The sequence below is a fragment of the Bos javanicus genome, chromosome 2 (genome assembly GCF_032452875.1).
Source record: "Bos javanicus breed banteng chromosome 2, ARS-OSU_banteng_1.0, whole genome shotgun sequence".
NCBI lineage: Eukaryota > Metazoa > Chordata > Mammalia > Artiodactyla > Bovidae > Bos > Bos javanicus.
Window position 1 is genome coordinate 26329219 of NC_083869.1, and position 13020 is coordinate 26342238.

Genomic DNA, 13020 nt, shown 5'->3' on the forward strand with positions numbered 1-13020 from the left:
TGGCTGAACTCCGGGAGTTGGTGATGGACAGGGAGGCCTGGCGTGCTGCAATTCATGGGGTCGCAAAGAGTCGGACACAACAGAGAGACTGAACTGAACTGAACTGAACTGATTCCTTTTCTGGATAAATCACATTGTCCATAGTTCAAAATGGAGTTGCTAATGTTTTGTTTTTGTTTGATATCTACCTTTATAATCTCTTTGCTTAATATAATATCTGGCACATGAGAGGAACTTGGTAAAACTCTGGTAAATAAATGAAGGAACGAATAGTGGGCTGGACCAAAAGAGAAGCTGGAACTAAACAGCACCTATACTGTTCTACCATCTTTGATCCTGCCATCAAGGAGCAACTACCCCTTCAACTCACAAATCACTTTCCCCAACCATCTTAGCAAGAATAGAGACTTGGGGATCATGATCATAGCTCTTTTCAAGTCACATATGCCCACTTTTCAAGTCCACTGTCTTCCCACCCCATCCCTAGGTCGCACACTCAGCTTTTCAAAAACATAAGACCTGACTTTAGCATTAGCAAGTTTTATTTAATTGGGCCAGAGTGGAGCCCAGGCACCTGTCCACAACTGCTGATGTGATTAATAACAACAGTATCATGATTATACAGAAATGATCTTATTCAAGTAGTTCATTAAGACCTACACCATGTTTACTATTATTTACTATGCAATTAGCAAGCCAGATGCTTAGAGCTGGGAGCTAATATTACGTAGGAAAAGATTAGAGAAAAAGGGCAGAATTGTGCATTTTATACTCTTGGTGTAACTCAAAAGAGAGCATATAATTGATGGCACATTAAAAATCCTGTACAATGTAGTCGCTGCTCCCACCCAGATGCCAGGGTGGGAGATGATGGCAGTACAGACCCAGTGCAACTGATGTGCTTTTGTAAACAGTGTAGAATTAAGGGGCCCCTGAACCTTTTCCAAGTCAAAATCATTGTGGGGTCAAAAGAGAGCACCAGACTGGCAGTCAGGAGACTTGAGTTCTATTTCCGGCTATCTGCCTTATCATCTTGAATTCAAGTTAAGTACTAAGCCCCTTCAGGGAAGAGGGTGGTGACTAGGTTGATTCCTTTATTGGATTTATTTTGAAGGACAAATAATGTCTCAAAGTTTGCATAGGACATAAAGAGCATTCCAGGCAGAGGGAATTTAGGTGGCAAAAGAAGGAAACATAAAATGCCATGACATGCTTGGGAAACTACAAGTACCTCAGCTTAGCCAGAGCATAAAAATCAAGGAGAGGCAGGACGTGGGGACTCAGGCAGACCTGTTCCTGAGTGTGCCATGTGTACCACTGTATGTCACGCCAGGAAGCTTCAGCCGCATTCAGCACAGGTAACTAGAGAATCACCAAAGAGTTAACATAAAGAGCACAATAACACTATCACAATAATAGTGTGTTTAGAAAAATCACTCTGGCACCAGAAAGAAAGAGTGGAGGAAAGGGAGCAATCCAAACCCAATGGCAAGAATTCAAATTAAAAGACGCCTGCAATCACTTCGCCTCTCTGCTCTCAGGTTCTCATGTATAAAATGGGCAGTGTATTAGGATGTTGATTACAAACGACAGAAATGTAACTTCATCTAGCCTTTTTTCAAACTAGCTTTTTTTAAAAAGGTAGTTTCTTGGCTCACAGTCCAGAAATGTCCAGGAATTAATGGATTTCAGTCATCAAAGGTTTAATCAGAGTTCTCTCCATCCTTCTAATAGGATCTCTCTACATGAGAAACCAGATGGCCACCAGCCACCCATCAGTTCAGTTCAGTTGCTCAGTCGTGTCCAACTCTTTGTGACCCCATGGACTGCAGCACACCAGGCTTCCCTGTCCATCACCAACTCTTAGAGCTTGCTCAAACTGATATCCGTCTAATTGGTGATGCCATCCAACCATCTTATCTTCTGTTGTTCCCTTCTCCTCCTGCCTTCAATCTTTCCCAGGATCAGGATCTTTTCCAGTGAGTGAATTCTTTGCATCAGGTGGCCAAAGTATTGGAGCTTCAGCTTCAGCATCAGTCCTTCCAATGAATATTGAAGACTGATTTCCTTTAGGATGTATTGGTTTGATCTCCTTGCAGTCCGAGGGACTCTCAAGAGTCTTCTCCAACACCACAGTTTAAAAGCATCAATTCGCTTTTTTCCGGCGGTGACGACCTCCTCACGAGAACATGCCTCTCGCAAAGGATCTTCTTCATCCCTCTCCAGAAGAGGAGAAGAGGAAACACAAGAAGAAGCGCCTGGTGCAGAGCCCCAATTCCTATTTCATGGATGTAAAATGCCCAGGATGCTATAAAATCACCACCGCCTTTAGCCATGCACAAACAGTAGTCTTGTGTGTTGGCTGCTCTACTGTCCTCTGCCAGCCTACAGGAGGAAAAGCGAGGCTTACAGAAGGATGCTCTTTCAGACGGAAGCAGCACTAAAAGTACCCTGTATCGAGATGAACGGGAAACCATCCCAATAAACACGTTTTGGATAAAAATAAATAAATAAATAAATAAATAAATAAAAGCATCAATTCTTTGGTGCTCAGCTTTTTTTATAGTCCAACTCTCACATCCATACATGACCACTGGAAAAACCATAGCTTTGAGTAGACGGACCCATGTCGGCAAAGTAATGTCTCTGCTTTTTAACATGTTGTTCAGGTTTGTCAGCGCTTTTCTTCCAAGGAGCAAGCTTTTTTTATTATTATTATTTTTTTTTTTTTTTTACTTTACGGCTGAAGTCACCACCGGCAGTGATTTTCGACCCCCCAAAATAAAGTCGGTCACTGTTTCCATTGTTTCCCCATCTATTTGCCCTGAAGTGATGGAACTGGATGCCATGATCTTAGTTTTTTGAATGCTGAGTTTTAAGCCAACTTTTTCACTCTTCTCCTTCACTTTCATCAAGAGGCTCTTCACTCAGTGTGTAATTTATAGCCCCTCCAGTAGACTAGAGGCAATGGCACCCCACTCCAGTCCTCTTGCCTGGAAAATCCCATGGATGGAGGAGCCTGGTAGGTTGCAGTCCATGGGGTAGCTAAGACTGAAGTGACTTAGCAGTAGCAGCAGCCAGTAGACTAACAGCTCCAAAAAAAAAAAAAAAAGTCCCAGGAAGGGCTCTGATTGGTCTGGCTTGGGTCATGTGTCCAACCCTGAACCAATCACTATGAATCAGGAAATGGAGTGCCCTGATTGGCCAGGCCTGAGTCAATACCCCATCTCACTTCACTAAGATGGGGACAGGTCTACCCCATTCAAGCCACATGGAATGAGTTCCCCATAGAAAAAGGGAATGCTACTCTCAGATGAAAAAAGAATAGATATTGAGTTGGCAAAAATGACAGATGTCCTCTAGAAGAGATTATACCAAATAGTCTACAGTCCCCACACTCTAAGCCATGTTTTCAGTATATCATTTCCCTTCTCCATCCCACCAGGCTCTCAGAGCCATGCCTCCGTCCAGGAGGAAGTTTAGACATCTGTTACTGATATTGGTGAAAGTTTGGTCTTTTGAGATTACACATACACACAGACATGTGCTAATGGCAAATAATGAGCAGAAACTGATGTTCTTTAGTTCTCATACAATTCATCTTCACACTAAAAGAAAAGGAAGTAGAACAGATTTCAGTGAAGCAAGTTCCCTTTAAGAAACACCAAATAAGAAATTCAATTTAATAATCTTCATTGTGGGGATTTCCCCAGTGGTCCAGTGGCTAAGACTCTATGCTCCTGACAGAGGAAGGGCCTGGTTCCATTCCTGGTCAGGGAACTAGATCCCACATGCTGTAACTAAGGCCCAATGGAACCAAAGAAAATATATATTAAAAAAAAATAATGTTCATTGTGAAACTAGAGAGGATTTAAAAGACAGCCACAGAATTAAGTCATAGAAAATAAGCTCCTGAAAAAGACTTAAGGATCTAGGATTTTTTTCAGCATGAAGAAAAGATTAAGAATATTAAATAAATGTACCAGCAAGGTGATGTGGTTCCTATCTCCAATATTATAGAATTGTACTAGACATAGAAATAACTAATTATTTCTTCCTCCTCTTTTCCCACTCTCCCTTTTGATATGAAGAATTTGGGATATCTTAAAATGATAGATATATTTTTATATAGTGAAAAGGTACTGGAAATTAGAATAGTTACTAAAGTAAGCTGAGAATGAAGGAAGGAAAGAAGCTCATAGACTGTATGGACAGTTTGAGATGGCTGGTTCTTTCCAAAGGCAATGAGAACCAAAAGATGCTGAAGTTTCTTGATCTTCTATTTGGACTTAAAATTAAATTAGGTGATAATTTATATTCTTTTCACTTGACTTTGGGCTATGTTTCAAAAAAGTGTTTAAACCCTCCCTATAAAAATATCCTGAAGAAGGAAATAGCAACCCACTCCAGTACTCTTGCCTGGAGAATCCCATGGACAGAGGAGCCTGGCAGGCTACAATCCATGGAGTCGCAAAGAGTCGGACACGACTGAGCAACTAACACACACACACATAAAAATATCCAAGTGTAAATAAATAATTTGGTCAAACAATATTCTATTTATACATCACTTAACACTTCAAGGAAACAATAAAGTGATGTAACCCTAATACCTCTTGTTTCCAAGTACCAAATAAATGCACTGTTAACTCAGGTCTTTCAAACTTTAAAAATGAAACAAAAATTTCATTAAGAAACTATATAACCCTTAGTCTTGTTATATTTAACCCCACATTAGTTATTTAGGTTTAAAGTGGTTTATGATTCAATCAACTAATGTTTACAAGACATCTCTGATGTGCAAAGTATTATCCCAGACATTGTAGGGAACACAGAAACAAAAGGCAGGGTTTCTACCTTCATGAAACAGTAATCAAGTTGTGTGGACAAAGCATAGATATTGTGAAAAGTTAAACAAAAAATGCAGAAGAATGCAGGATATGAAATATCATATGGAAGGTCATGATTTAGTACAAACTGAGGGGGACAAACCCTAAGTCCCAGGCAGGGGAAACTGCTGGAAGCTTGGGGTTTGCAAGGAGATGGGAAATCCTGAAGAGCACCAGAGATACCAGTAAGAAGAGGAGAGAGAGGATGGGATTTGGAAAGCACAAGGTACACTTGACCAGATGAGAACCGGCATAGGGTTTCTCTCGGGGAGGAGTGGGTAAATATTTGCTGGGTAAATATTTGAGGATAACTTTGGCTTTAAATACTTTGGAGTTAAGAAGATTCTTAAGGGAATTCCTAAATAAGCATTTTAGGACCATTGTTCTGTTCATAATTTATTTTTACACACTGCTTATTATGTTGCAGATACAGCTGAAGTGCTTGAAAAATATGGACTCAGTTACTCCTCATGACGACCCATCATGGTAAATACTAGGATGCTAAAGCACAGAGAGGTCACCGTCACTTGCCTGTGGCCACCCAGCTATCAGGAGTTGGGGGCAGTGTTCACAGCAGTGGTCTGGCTCCAGAGTCCATCCTGCCCATCATTGTGCTATGTACACCCTGCAGAGGACAACCAGGAAGGAGTGGGCCTCCCAGAAACAAATCAGGAATCTCCACCCAGGATCTAAGTGTTGGGTCAGGCCACAGTGAGAGGAGAGGAAAAAGGACTCTGTGGAGGAACCAGACAAAATAATGATTGGTTGAATATGGGCAGGTGTGGGGGGCCAGGGGACAGATTTAAAAATGGTAAGAGAGGAAAAGTCAAAGAGAACTTGGAATTTTTTATTTTTATGCTTCCCCAAGAGAGATGCAGTTCTGGTCAGAGAAAATGGGTCCCAATGTAGGCATGAAACGTATGAGCTTCTTGATGTTAAACAAACCTGGCTTTGAAACTAACTGTGTGACTCTGGGCAAGTTACATAATCTTTCTGTGCTTCTTTTTCTTCATCTGTAATAGGAACAATTTCAGCAACTGAGATCATGTAAATCAGGGGGCATAGCATAGCCTTTGACAAGGAGAAAGCCTTTTGTTTGATGCCCTTGAGACACCAGAGGCAGGGGACTCAGTGGGGATGAGTTCATGGCTGTAGAATGTGGATTTGGGGATAGAGGAGAGGAAGGGCTTAAAATAATCAAGGACCAGAAATGAGACTGCCTCTGTTCTAGGTCCGTTCTTTAAACACCTTATTATATGTAATTCTCACAACAATCCAATGAGGTCATCTACAATGTAGATTAGGAAGATGAAGATGGAGGAAACTTCCCCAGTTTGGGTCTGTCAAATCTCCAAAGCCCTCAATCCTCACAGCCTATTGCCTCCCCAACAACTGTGGAGCTCTGGAGAGCTATCACCAAGCCGGACAATATCAGAGATGAGGAAGAGGGATGAGGACTGAACACTGGGGGAAAGGAGATCAAGAGGGAGCACCAGCATCTTATAGTCATAACTGCCATCTGCAAACCATTGTTATAAGCTGTCAAGCACAGTTGTTCTTCAAACATCTAAAAGTCAGAAAAAGAGTTCCTAGGCAGCTGTGACCTTGTCCACACAGCCTGCCTGTGAAATAACAGAAGAAAATATATATATTGGTCTCTGCCTTGTTCCTGGTCCATGCCTCTTGTAATTTCCTAAATGTTAAGAGCACTGGGAGCATCTTTTGTTCTAATATTTGGTCTTTGGCGTTTCCGTTTGTTCCTGACACAAAACTGTTAAATTCCTTGGAATTTACTGGGTGATAGGAATGTCTTTAGTTCTAATGAAGCAACTGTTGGTGGGCTCCTGGGTGGAGGCTGGTCACCAGAAATATTGAATCATGTTTAGAAATGTGGAATTCTAAGCCCCAGTCTATATTCCCTGAAAAGGGGAAAAGGAACTGGAGACTGAATTAATGATTGATCATGTCTATGTGATGAAGCCTTCATGAAAACACCAAAAGTATGGGCTTTGGAGTGCTTCCAAGGTTGATGAAGACATCTACATGCTGGGAGGGTGGTGTATTCCAACTCTACAGGGATAGGAGCTTGGCATTTGGGACCCTTCCAGATCTCACACTGTTTCTCTCCACCTGGTTGTTCATCTATATCCTTTATTATATTTTTTATTAGCCAATAAACAGTAAACATAAGTAAGTGTTACCCTAGCCTCTGTGAGCTGTTCTAACAAGTGATCTAATCCAAGAAAAAGGTCATGGAATCTCTGATTCATAGCCACGTCAGAGAGAAACTGTGGGTAACCTGGGGATCTACTACTTGTGACTGGCATCTGAACTGAGGCTGAAAGGCAGTCTTGTGAGACTGAACCCTTAAGCTGTGAGGTCAGCATTTACTCTAGGCAGTGAGTGTCAGAACTTCTTGGTGTGGAAAACTCACACATCTGGCACCAGAAATGTTGTGAGTGTGGTAATAGTATAAGAGTAAAGGAGAATCAAGGAGTTTGTCCAAGTAACTATCCCAAGTGAGGACTCAACAGTCAACGGTATATGTTGGACCTATCCCAGGAAAAGCCCAGTACAATACCCCAGTCAGTCACCTGGGGGCCTGCTTTCCCATCTTCCTACTAATCCTATTTCCAAGACTAAGTGTGGTTTCTGTGTCTCTTTCTCTTCAAAGGATTCCATCAAACACAGCATTGTTTTGCATTAAAAACCCTGTATCTGTACATTACTTCACACTACTCTCTCAGAGACATACTCCCATCCTACCCTCTTAATTGAGATAGCCCTGGAATTGGACTGGAATTTTCCATGCCTTTTGGTCTGGGTATTCTAACATGCTAGCTATTGGTTTTTATCTGGGAAAGAGCCACCACTTCTGCCCAGGGTTTCTCTTACCCTCTTAAGCCCACACTCATATTCCTTACATGTTTTGTAAGCTATGTTAATCCCTTTCTGGAAAATATTTGTGGCAGAGAGGTTAGTTGGGATCCAGTCAAAGAGAGCAGAGTTTCAAGAAAAGAGTAATCAGTAGTCTTATAGGCCACCAGAAGACCGAGGACTAGGAAAAGCCATTTGACTTAGCTAGTGAGAGCTAATGGCAGCCCCCTCCAGAACTCTTGCCTGGGAAATCCTATGGACGGAGGAGCCTGGTAGGCTACAGTCCATAGGGTCACGAAGAGTCAGACACGACTGAGCGACTTCACTTTCACTTTTCACTTTCTTTCACTGGAGAAGGAAATGGCAACCCACTCCAGTGTTCTTGCCTGGAGAATTCCAGGACGGAGGAGACTGGTGGGCTGCCATCTATGGGGTCGCACAGAGTCGGACACGACTGATGTGCCTTAGCAGCGGCAGTGAGAGCTAAAGGTCATTTCCAAAGATGCTAAGCAACAGAGGCAGAAGCTACATTGCAGGAGTGAAGAACAGACGAGCTGTAAACCACTTCCCCCCACCAAAACTCTAGAAGGGAAAAACAGGGTAAAGAGAAAGGGGGTGCGATATGGCCAACTGAAACTTTTTCTCAAGATAGGAAAAAAACCTAGGGCTATTTTCCAGCAGAGAATAAAGAAATATAATATGAAACCAAAGTCTAAGGTGCAATAAAACTTCCTTCTTGTTGATGAAATATTTCTATTTGTCATCAGGAATTAACTTCACTTTCCAAAAGCTTTAATGAGCAAGTAAAGTGTATATAAATATAGATACTCTTTCACTTGGATTTTTGCATTTAAAAATGATGCACATAAAAACTAATATATGCAAATCCTTTTAAAATTATAAGCCTTGTAGGACTCTCTGACCCCTTTTGATTAAATTCGACTGGCATGAAAAGCAGTAATTGAAGTATTAAGAATCAATTAACAGTGATCTGGCTGATTGTCATTACACCTTTAATTAGCAATACTGGTTTCAGTATCACAGTGCAATAGTTAGCGGCTATAAATGAATTGATTGCCCAGCCACCAGCTGACATTTTGAGAACCTTGATACATCATTACTTTTTCCTGCTACTAATTAAGATTTATATCTTCCACTGAATTAATATTGCAAAAGCCTTTGTGATGGAGGCGGCATTTTCCCACTGCCTTTGTGTCTGTGGGTCTCACTAGTTATAGTGTAGACACTCTGGGACCACAGACTTGTAAACTCCATCCCAGGACTCATTTCAAACTGGATCCTCTGCTGATTCATCCAAAAAATGTTTATAAAAGGACAACCACATGCAAATCACTGAGCTAAATGCCAGGGTGAGGGTGGAGGAGAGAAAGGAATACCAAGGTGAAAAAGGCACTCACCCTGAATTCAAGAAGCTCATCATTTCTGGAGGATACACACACTGGGTACTCACCATAACAAAGCAGAATGCAAATTACAATAGGCTAGAAATAATGTGAAAACCCAACATTCAAAAAATGAAGATCATGACATGTGGTCCCATCACTTCATGGCAAATAGATGGGGAAACAATGGAAACAGTGACAGACTTTATTTTCTTGGGCTCCAAAATCACTGCAGATGGTGACTGCAGCCATTAAATTAAAAGATGCTTGCTCCATGGAAGAAAAGCTATGGCCAACCTAGACAGCATATTAAAAAGCAGAGATATTACTTTACCAACACAGGTCCATGTAGTCAATGCCATGGTTTTTCCAGTAGTCATTTATGGATGTGACAGTTGGACTATAAAGAAAGCTGAGCACCAAAGAATTAATGCTTTTGAACTGTGGTGGTGGAGAAGACTCTTGAGAGTCCCTTGGACAGCAAGGGGATAAAAAAAAAGTCAATCCTAAAGGAAATCAGTTCTGAATATTCATTGGAAAGACTGATGCTGAAGCTCCAATACTTTGGCCACCTGATGCAAAGAACTGACTCATTGGAAAAGACCCTGATGATGGGAAAAACTGAAGACAGGAGGAGAAGGGGGTGACAGAGGATGAGATGGTTGGATGGCATCATCAACTCGATGGACATGAATTTGAGCAAGCTCCGGGAGTTGGTGATGGACAGGGAAGCCTGGTGTGCTGCAGTTCATGGGGTCGCAAAGAATCGGACATGACTGAGCAACTGAATTGAACTGAATGTGAATAGGAGCACAGAAAATGGAGCACTTAGTTCTGATTTCCAACAAGTGACTTTTTAAAACGCTTATTGTCACAAAGGTTCAAAAGCTCACCCTCAAGTCATACAACAAGGAAAGGAATTTTTATTGGTTAATTACATGGCCAGACTGGGGTTTCATGAAGAAGCAGCCCCATCCATCTCCAGCCACAGATCCCCCTCTGCAGGGAGCAGAGACCAGCATAGCCTGTATGTGACGCTGGCTTGGTTTTCCCCTCATTGGTCAGGTGGTCAATGCCTGTACCTTGTAGGACATAATTTCTTCCTTCCTCCCAAAGTAGCTCAATGCCAACTGTTGCTCATTTAATTATATATGTACTGCTATAATTGGGGCTTCCCAAGTAGTGCAGTGGTAAAGAATCCATCTGCCAATGCAGGAGATGCAGCAGGAGCCTCAGGTTCGACCCCTGGGTTAGGAAGATCCCCTGGAGGAGGAAATGGCAACACACTCCAGCATGCTTGTCTAGAAAATCCTATGGATAGAGAAGCCTGGTGGGCTACAGTCCACGGGGTCACAAAAGAGTCAGACATAACTCAGTATGCACGTTCACGCACACACATGCACACACACACACACACGCGTGCATGCGCACACACACATACACACTCTGCTATAATTAAATCAGTATGTGTAAATCACTTTGGAAGCATTTTTAAAGGCCCTCCTTCAGACTCCACTGTAAGAGATTTTAATTAAACTGATAGCCTAGATTATTTTGATGCTAGAAGTCATCAAACCAAATTTTGAGAAATATAGCCTAACCCAGCTTTCTAGCTTTATAATCAAGGACACTGAAACCAGAGAGGTAATTGACCCAAGTAGCATATAAAAACAGCGAAGACTTACACAGCACTCCATATGAACAGGTGTGTTTCCAGATGTTTTACACATGCAGAAACATTTCCTTCAATCCTCACAAATCTCTAAGGTAAATGTAAGTTTCTTTCTTTTTTTTTTTTTTTACAAATAAGGCACAGAAAAGTGAACTAAGTTTCACACAGCAAGAAAATATCAAATCTAGCCTTTGAACCCCAGACTGCTTGACTCCAGAGCCCACCATAACCGCTACCCCAATGGGCAACTGTCGGAACCGAGGTTGTCCAACTTGCAGCCATGAAATTAAAAGAAGCTTGCTCCTTGGAAGAAAAGCTATGACCAACCTAGACAGCATATTAAAAAGCAGAGACATTACTTTGCCAGCAAAGGTCTGCCTAGTCAAAGCTATGATTTTTCCAGTAGGCATGTAGGAATGTGAAGGTTGGACCATAAAGAAAGCTGAGCACCAAAGAACTGATGCTTTTGAACTGTGGTGTTGGAGAAGACTCTTGAGAGTCCCTTGGACAGCAAAGGGATCAAAAAAAGTCAATCCCAAAGGAAATCAGTCCTGAATATTTATTGGAAAGACTGTTGCTGAAGCTGAAGCTCCAACACTTTGGCCACCTGATGCAAAGAACTGACTCATTGGAAAAGACCCTGATGCTGGGAAAGATTGGAGGCAGGAGAAGAAGGGGATGACAGAGGATGAGATGGTCGAATGGCATCACCAACTCAATGGACATGAGTCTGAGCAAGTTCTGGGAGTTGGTGATGGACAGGGAAGCTTGGCGTGCCGCAGTCCATGGAGTTGCAAAGAGTCAGACACAACTGAGCAGCTGAACTTACTTACTCAGGTTGTCCAACTCCCAGGCTGTTTCAGCCTCCACCATACCACACTACCTCAAAGGCTGTGATTCTCAAGTAAGGACTTGGGAGTTCTTATGGTGGCCACTGAGAGCTTCAGTCATTCTTCCTTCTGGGAAGAGCTGGCTTATTTTGGAGACTTGCCCATATCACTCCTCTTCCTCTGCAACATTCTACACTTTTCTTTGCTTAGAGGATCTTGAGAGTTAGAGGAGCTCAACTTTAGAGCATCAGGTAGGCTTCAATTTAACTGATACATTCTTTGGGCAATTAAATTGCTGCATACATTAGCAGTTCCATTAGGGCTAGAAGGAAAAAGATATCACACACCCACTGCTGAATGTGCTGAATACGAGAATTATACTTCCAACTTTGCTTCAACGTTGAACTTTCCATTTTTTTCTGCTTGAAATGATTGAGAGAACCAAACTTCTCGTGGAAGAGTTTGAAAACGAAGTTCCAGGTCATTAAGAAGAAAGGATGGGAAATTGGGTTGACAGAAATAAGCTCCAAAGCACAAGGGCCTGCCTACAGATTCAAGCATGACCATCTACACAAGAGAATAACCTTCATGAGACATTTCTCTTTATGACTCTGCTGTTTGGAATCTCTAGCAGGCTGTAACATCAATTAAGCAAAGCTCTTTGTGAGTCCCTTCATTTAAAAAAAAAAAAAATTCTCTGTGGTCTCCTTAGTGAGCTCTTTCTTGCTGCTTTGCTGCTTTGCTGCTTGGTGCTGATAGCTAAAGGTTCTCATTCCAGCTTGGTCTGACTCAACTGCCGACTACTTTCTGACTTTCAGAAATCTCATCTCCAGGTCCCTGCTGTTTTCCTGCATGAGACTGATTGCCACTTCTGGTTCCCAGGAGGCACCCCAGCTCAGACGAACTGCCAGCTTCCCACCACACAGCTTTGTTCTCAGAGCTTCTGTCCTTGATCAGCAAACTGTGTCTCCACCAAGCTCAGGGTGTTTGCACCATGCTGGACCCACACAATGTGATTGTCATGGTAAGACAGCCAGCATGTGTTTCTCATGCTATGGTGACACCATACAAGATGCAGAACTCACTTTGATTGGACTTCTGCTTTCACCAACTGCTGGCCTCTGGATTGTCAAAACTAACAAGTGTCATTGTGGGAACAGTGTTGCCTGGGATTTTACTGCAGGACCAACCTACAGCAAAGAAAGCAGTTGTCAAGCAATGTGGCCTGGGATCTAAGCAGTCTTCAGTGGTTTTAACACATTCAAGGCTTTTGTAGATGCTATCAGGTGGAGGAAAGTTCCCCTCTATTCCGAATCTGTTGCAAGCTTTTAATCATGAATCAATGTTCA

General features: G+C 42.1%; 1 protein-coding gene across 1 annotated transcript; it reads left to right on the plus strand.

Moving 5' to 3' along the window:
- Positions 1-2156: 2156 nt before the first annotated feature.
- On the plus strand, positions 2157-2532 carry LOC133235513 (small ribosomal subunit protein eS27-like). The gene has a single exon (XM_061397091.1). It carries the CDS (start codon positions 2190-2192, stop codon positions 2442-2444), a length of 255 nt encoding a protein of 84 aa, XP_061253075.1. The 5' UTR covers positions 2157-2189; the 3' UTR covers positions 2445-2532.
- Positions 2533-13020: the final 10488 nt, after the last annotated feature.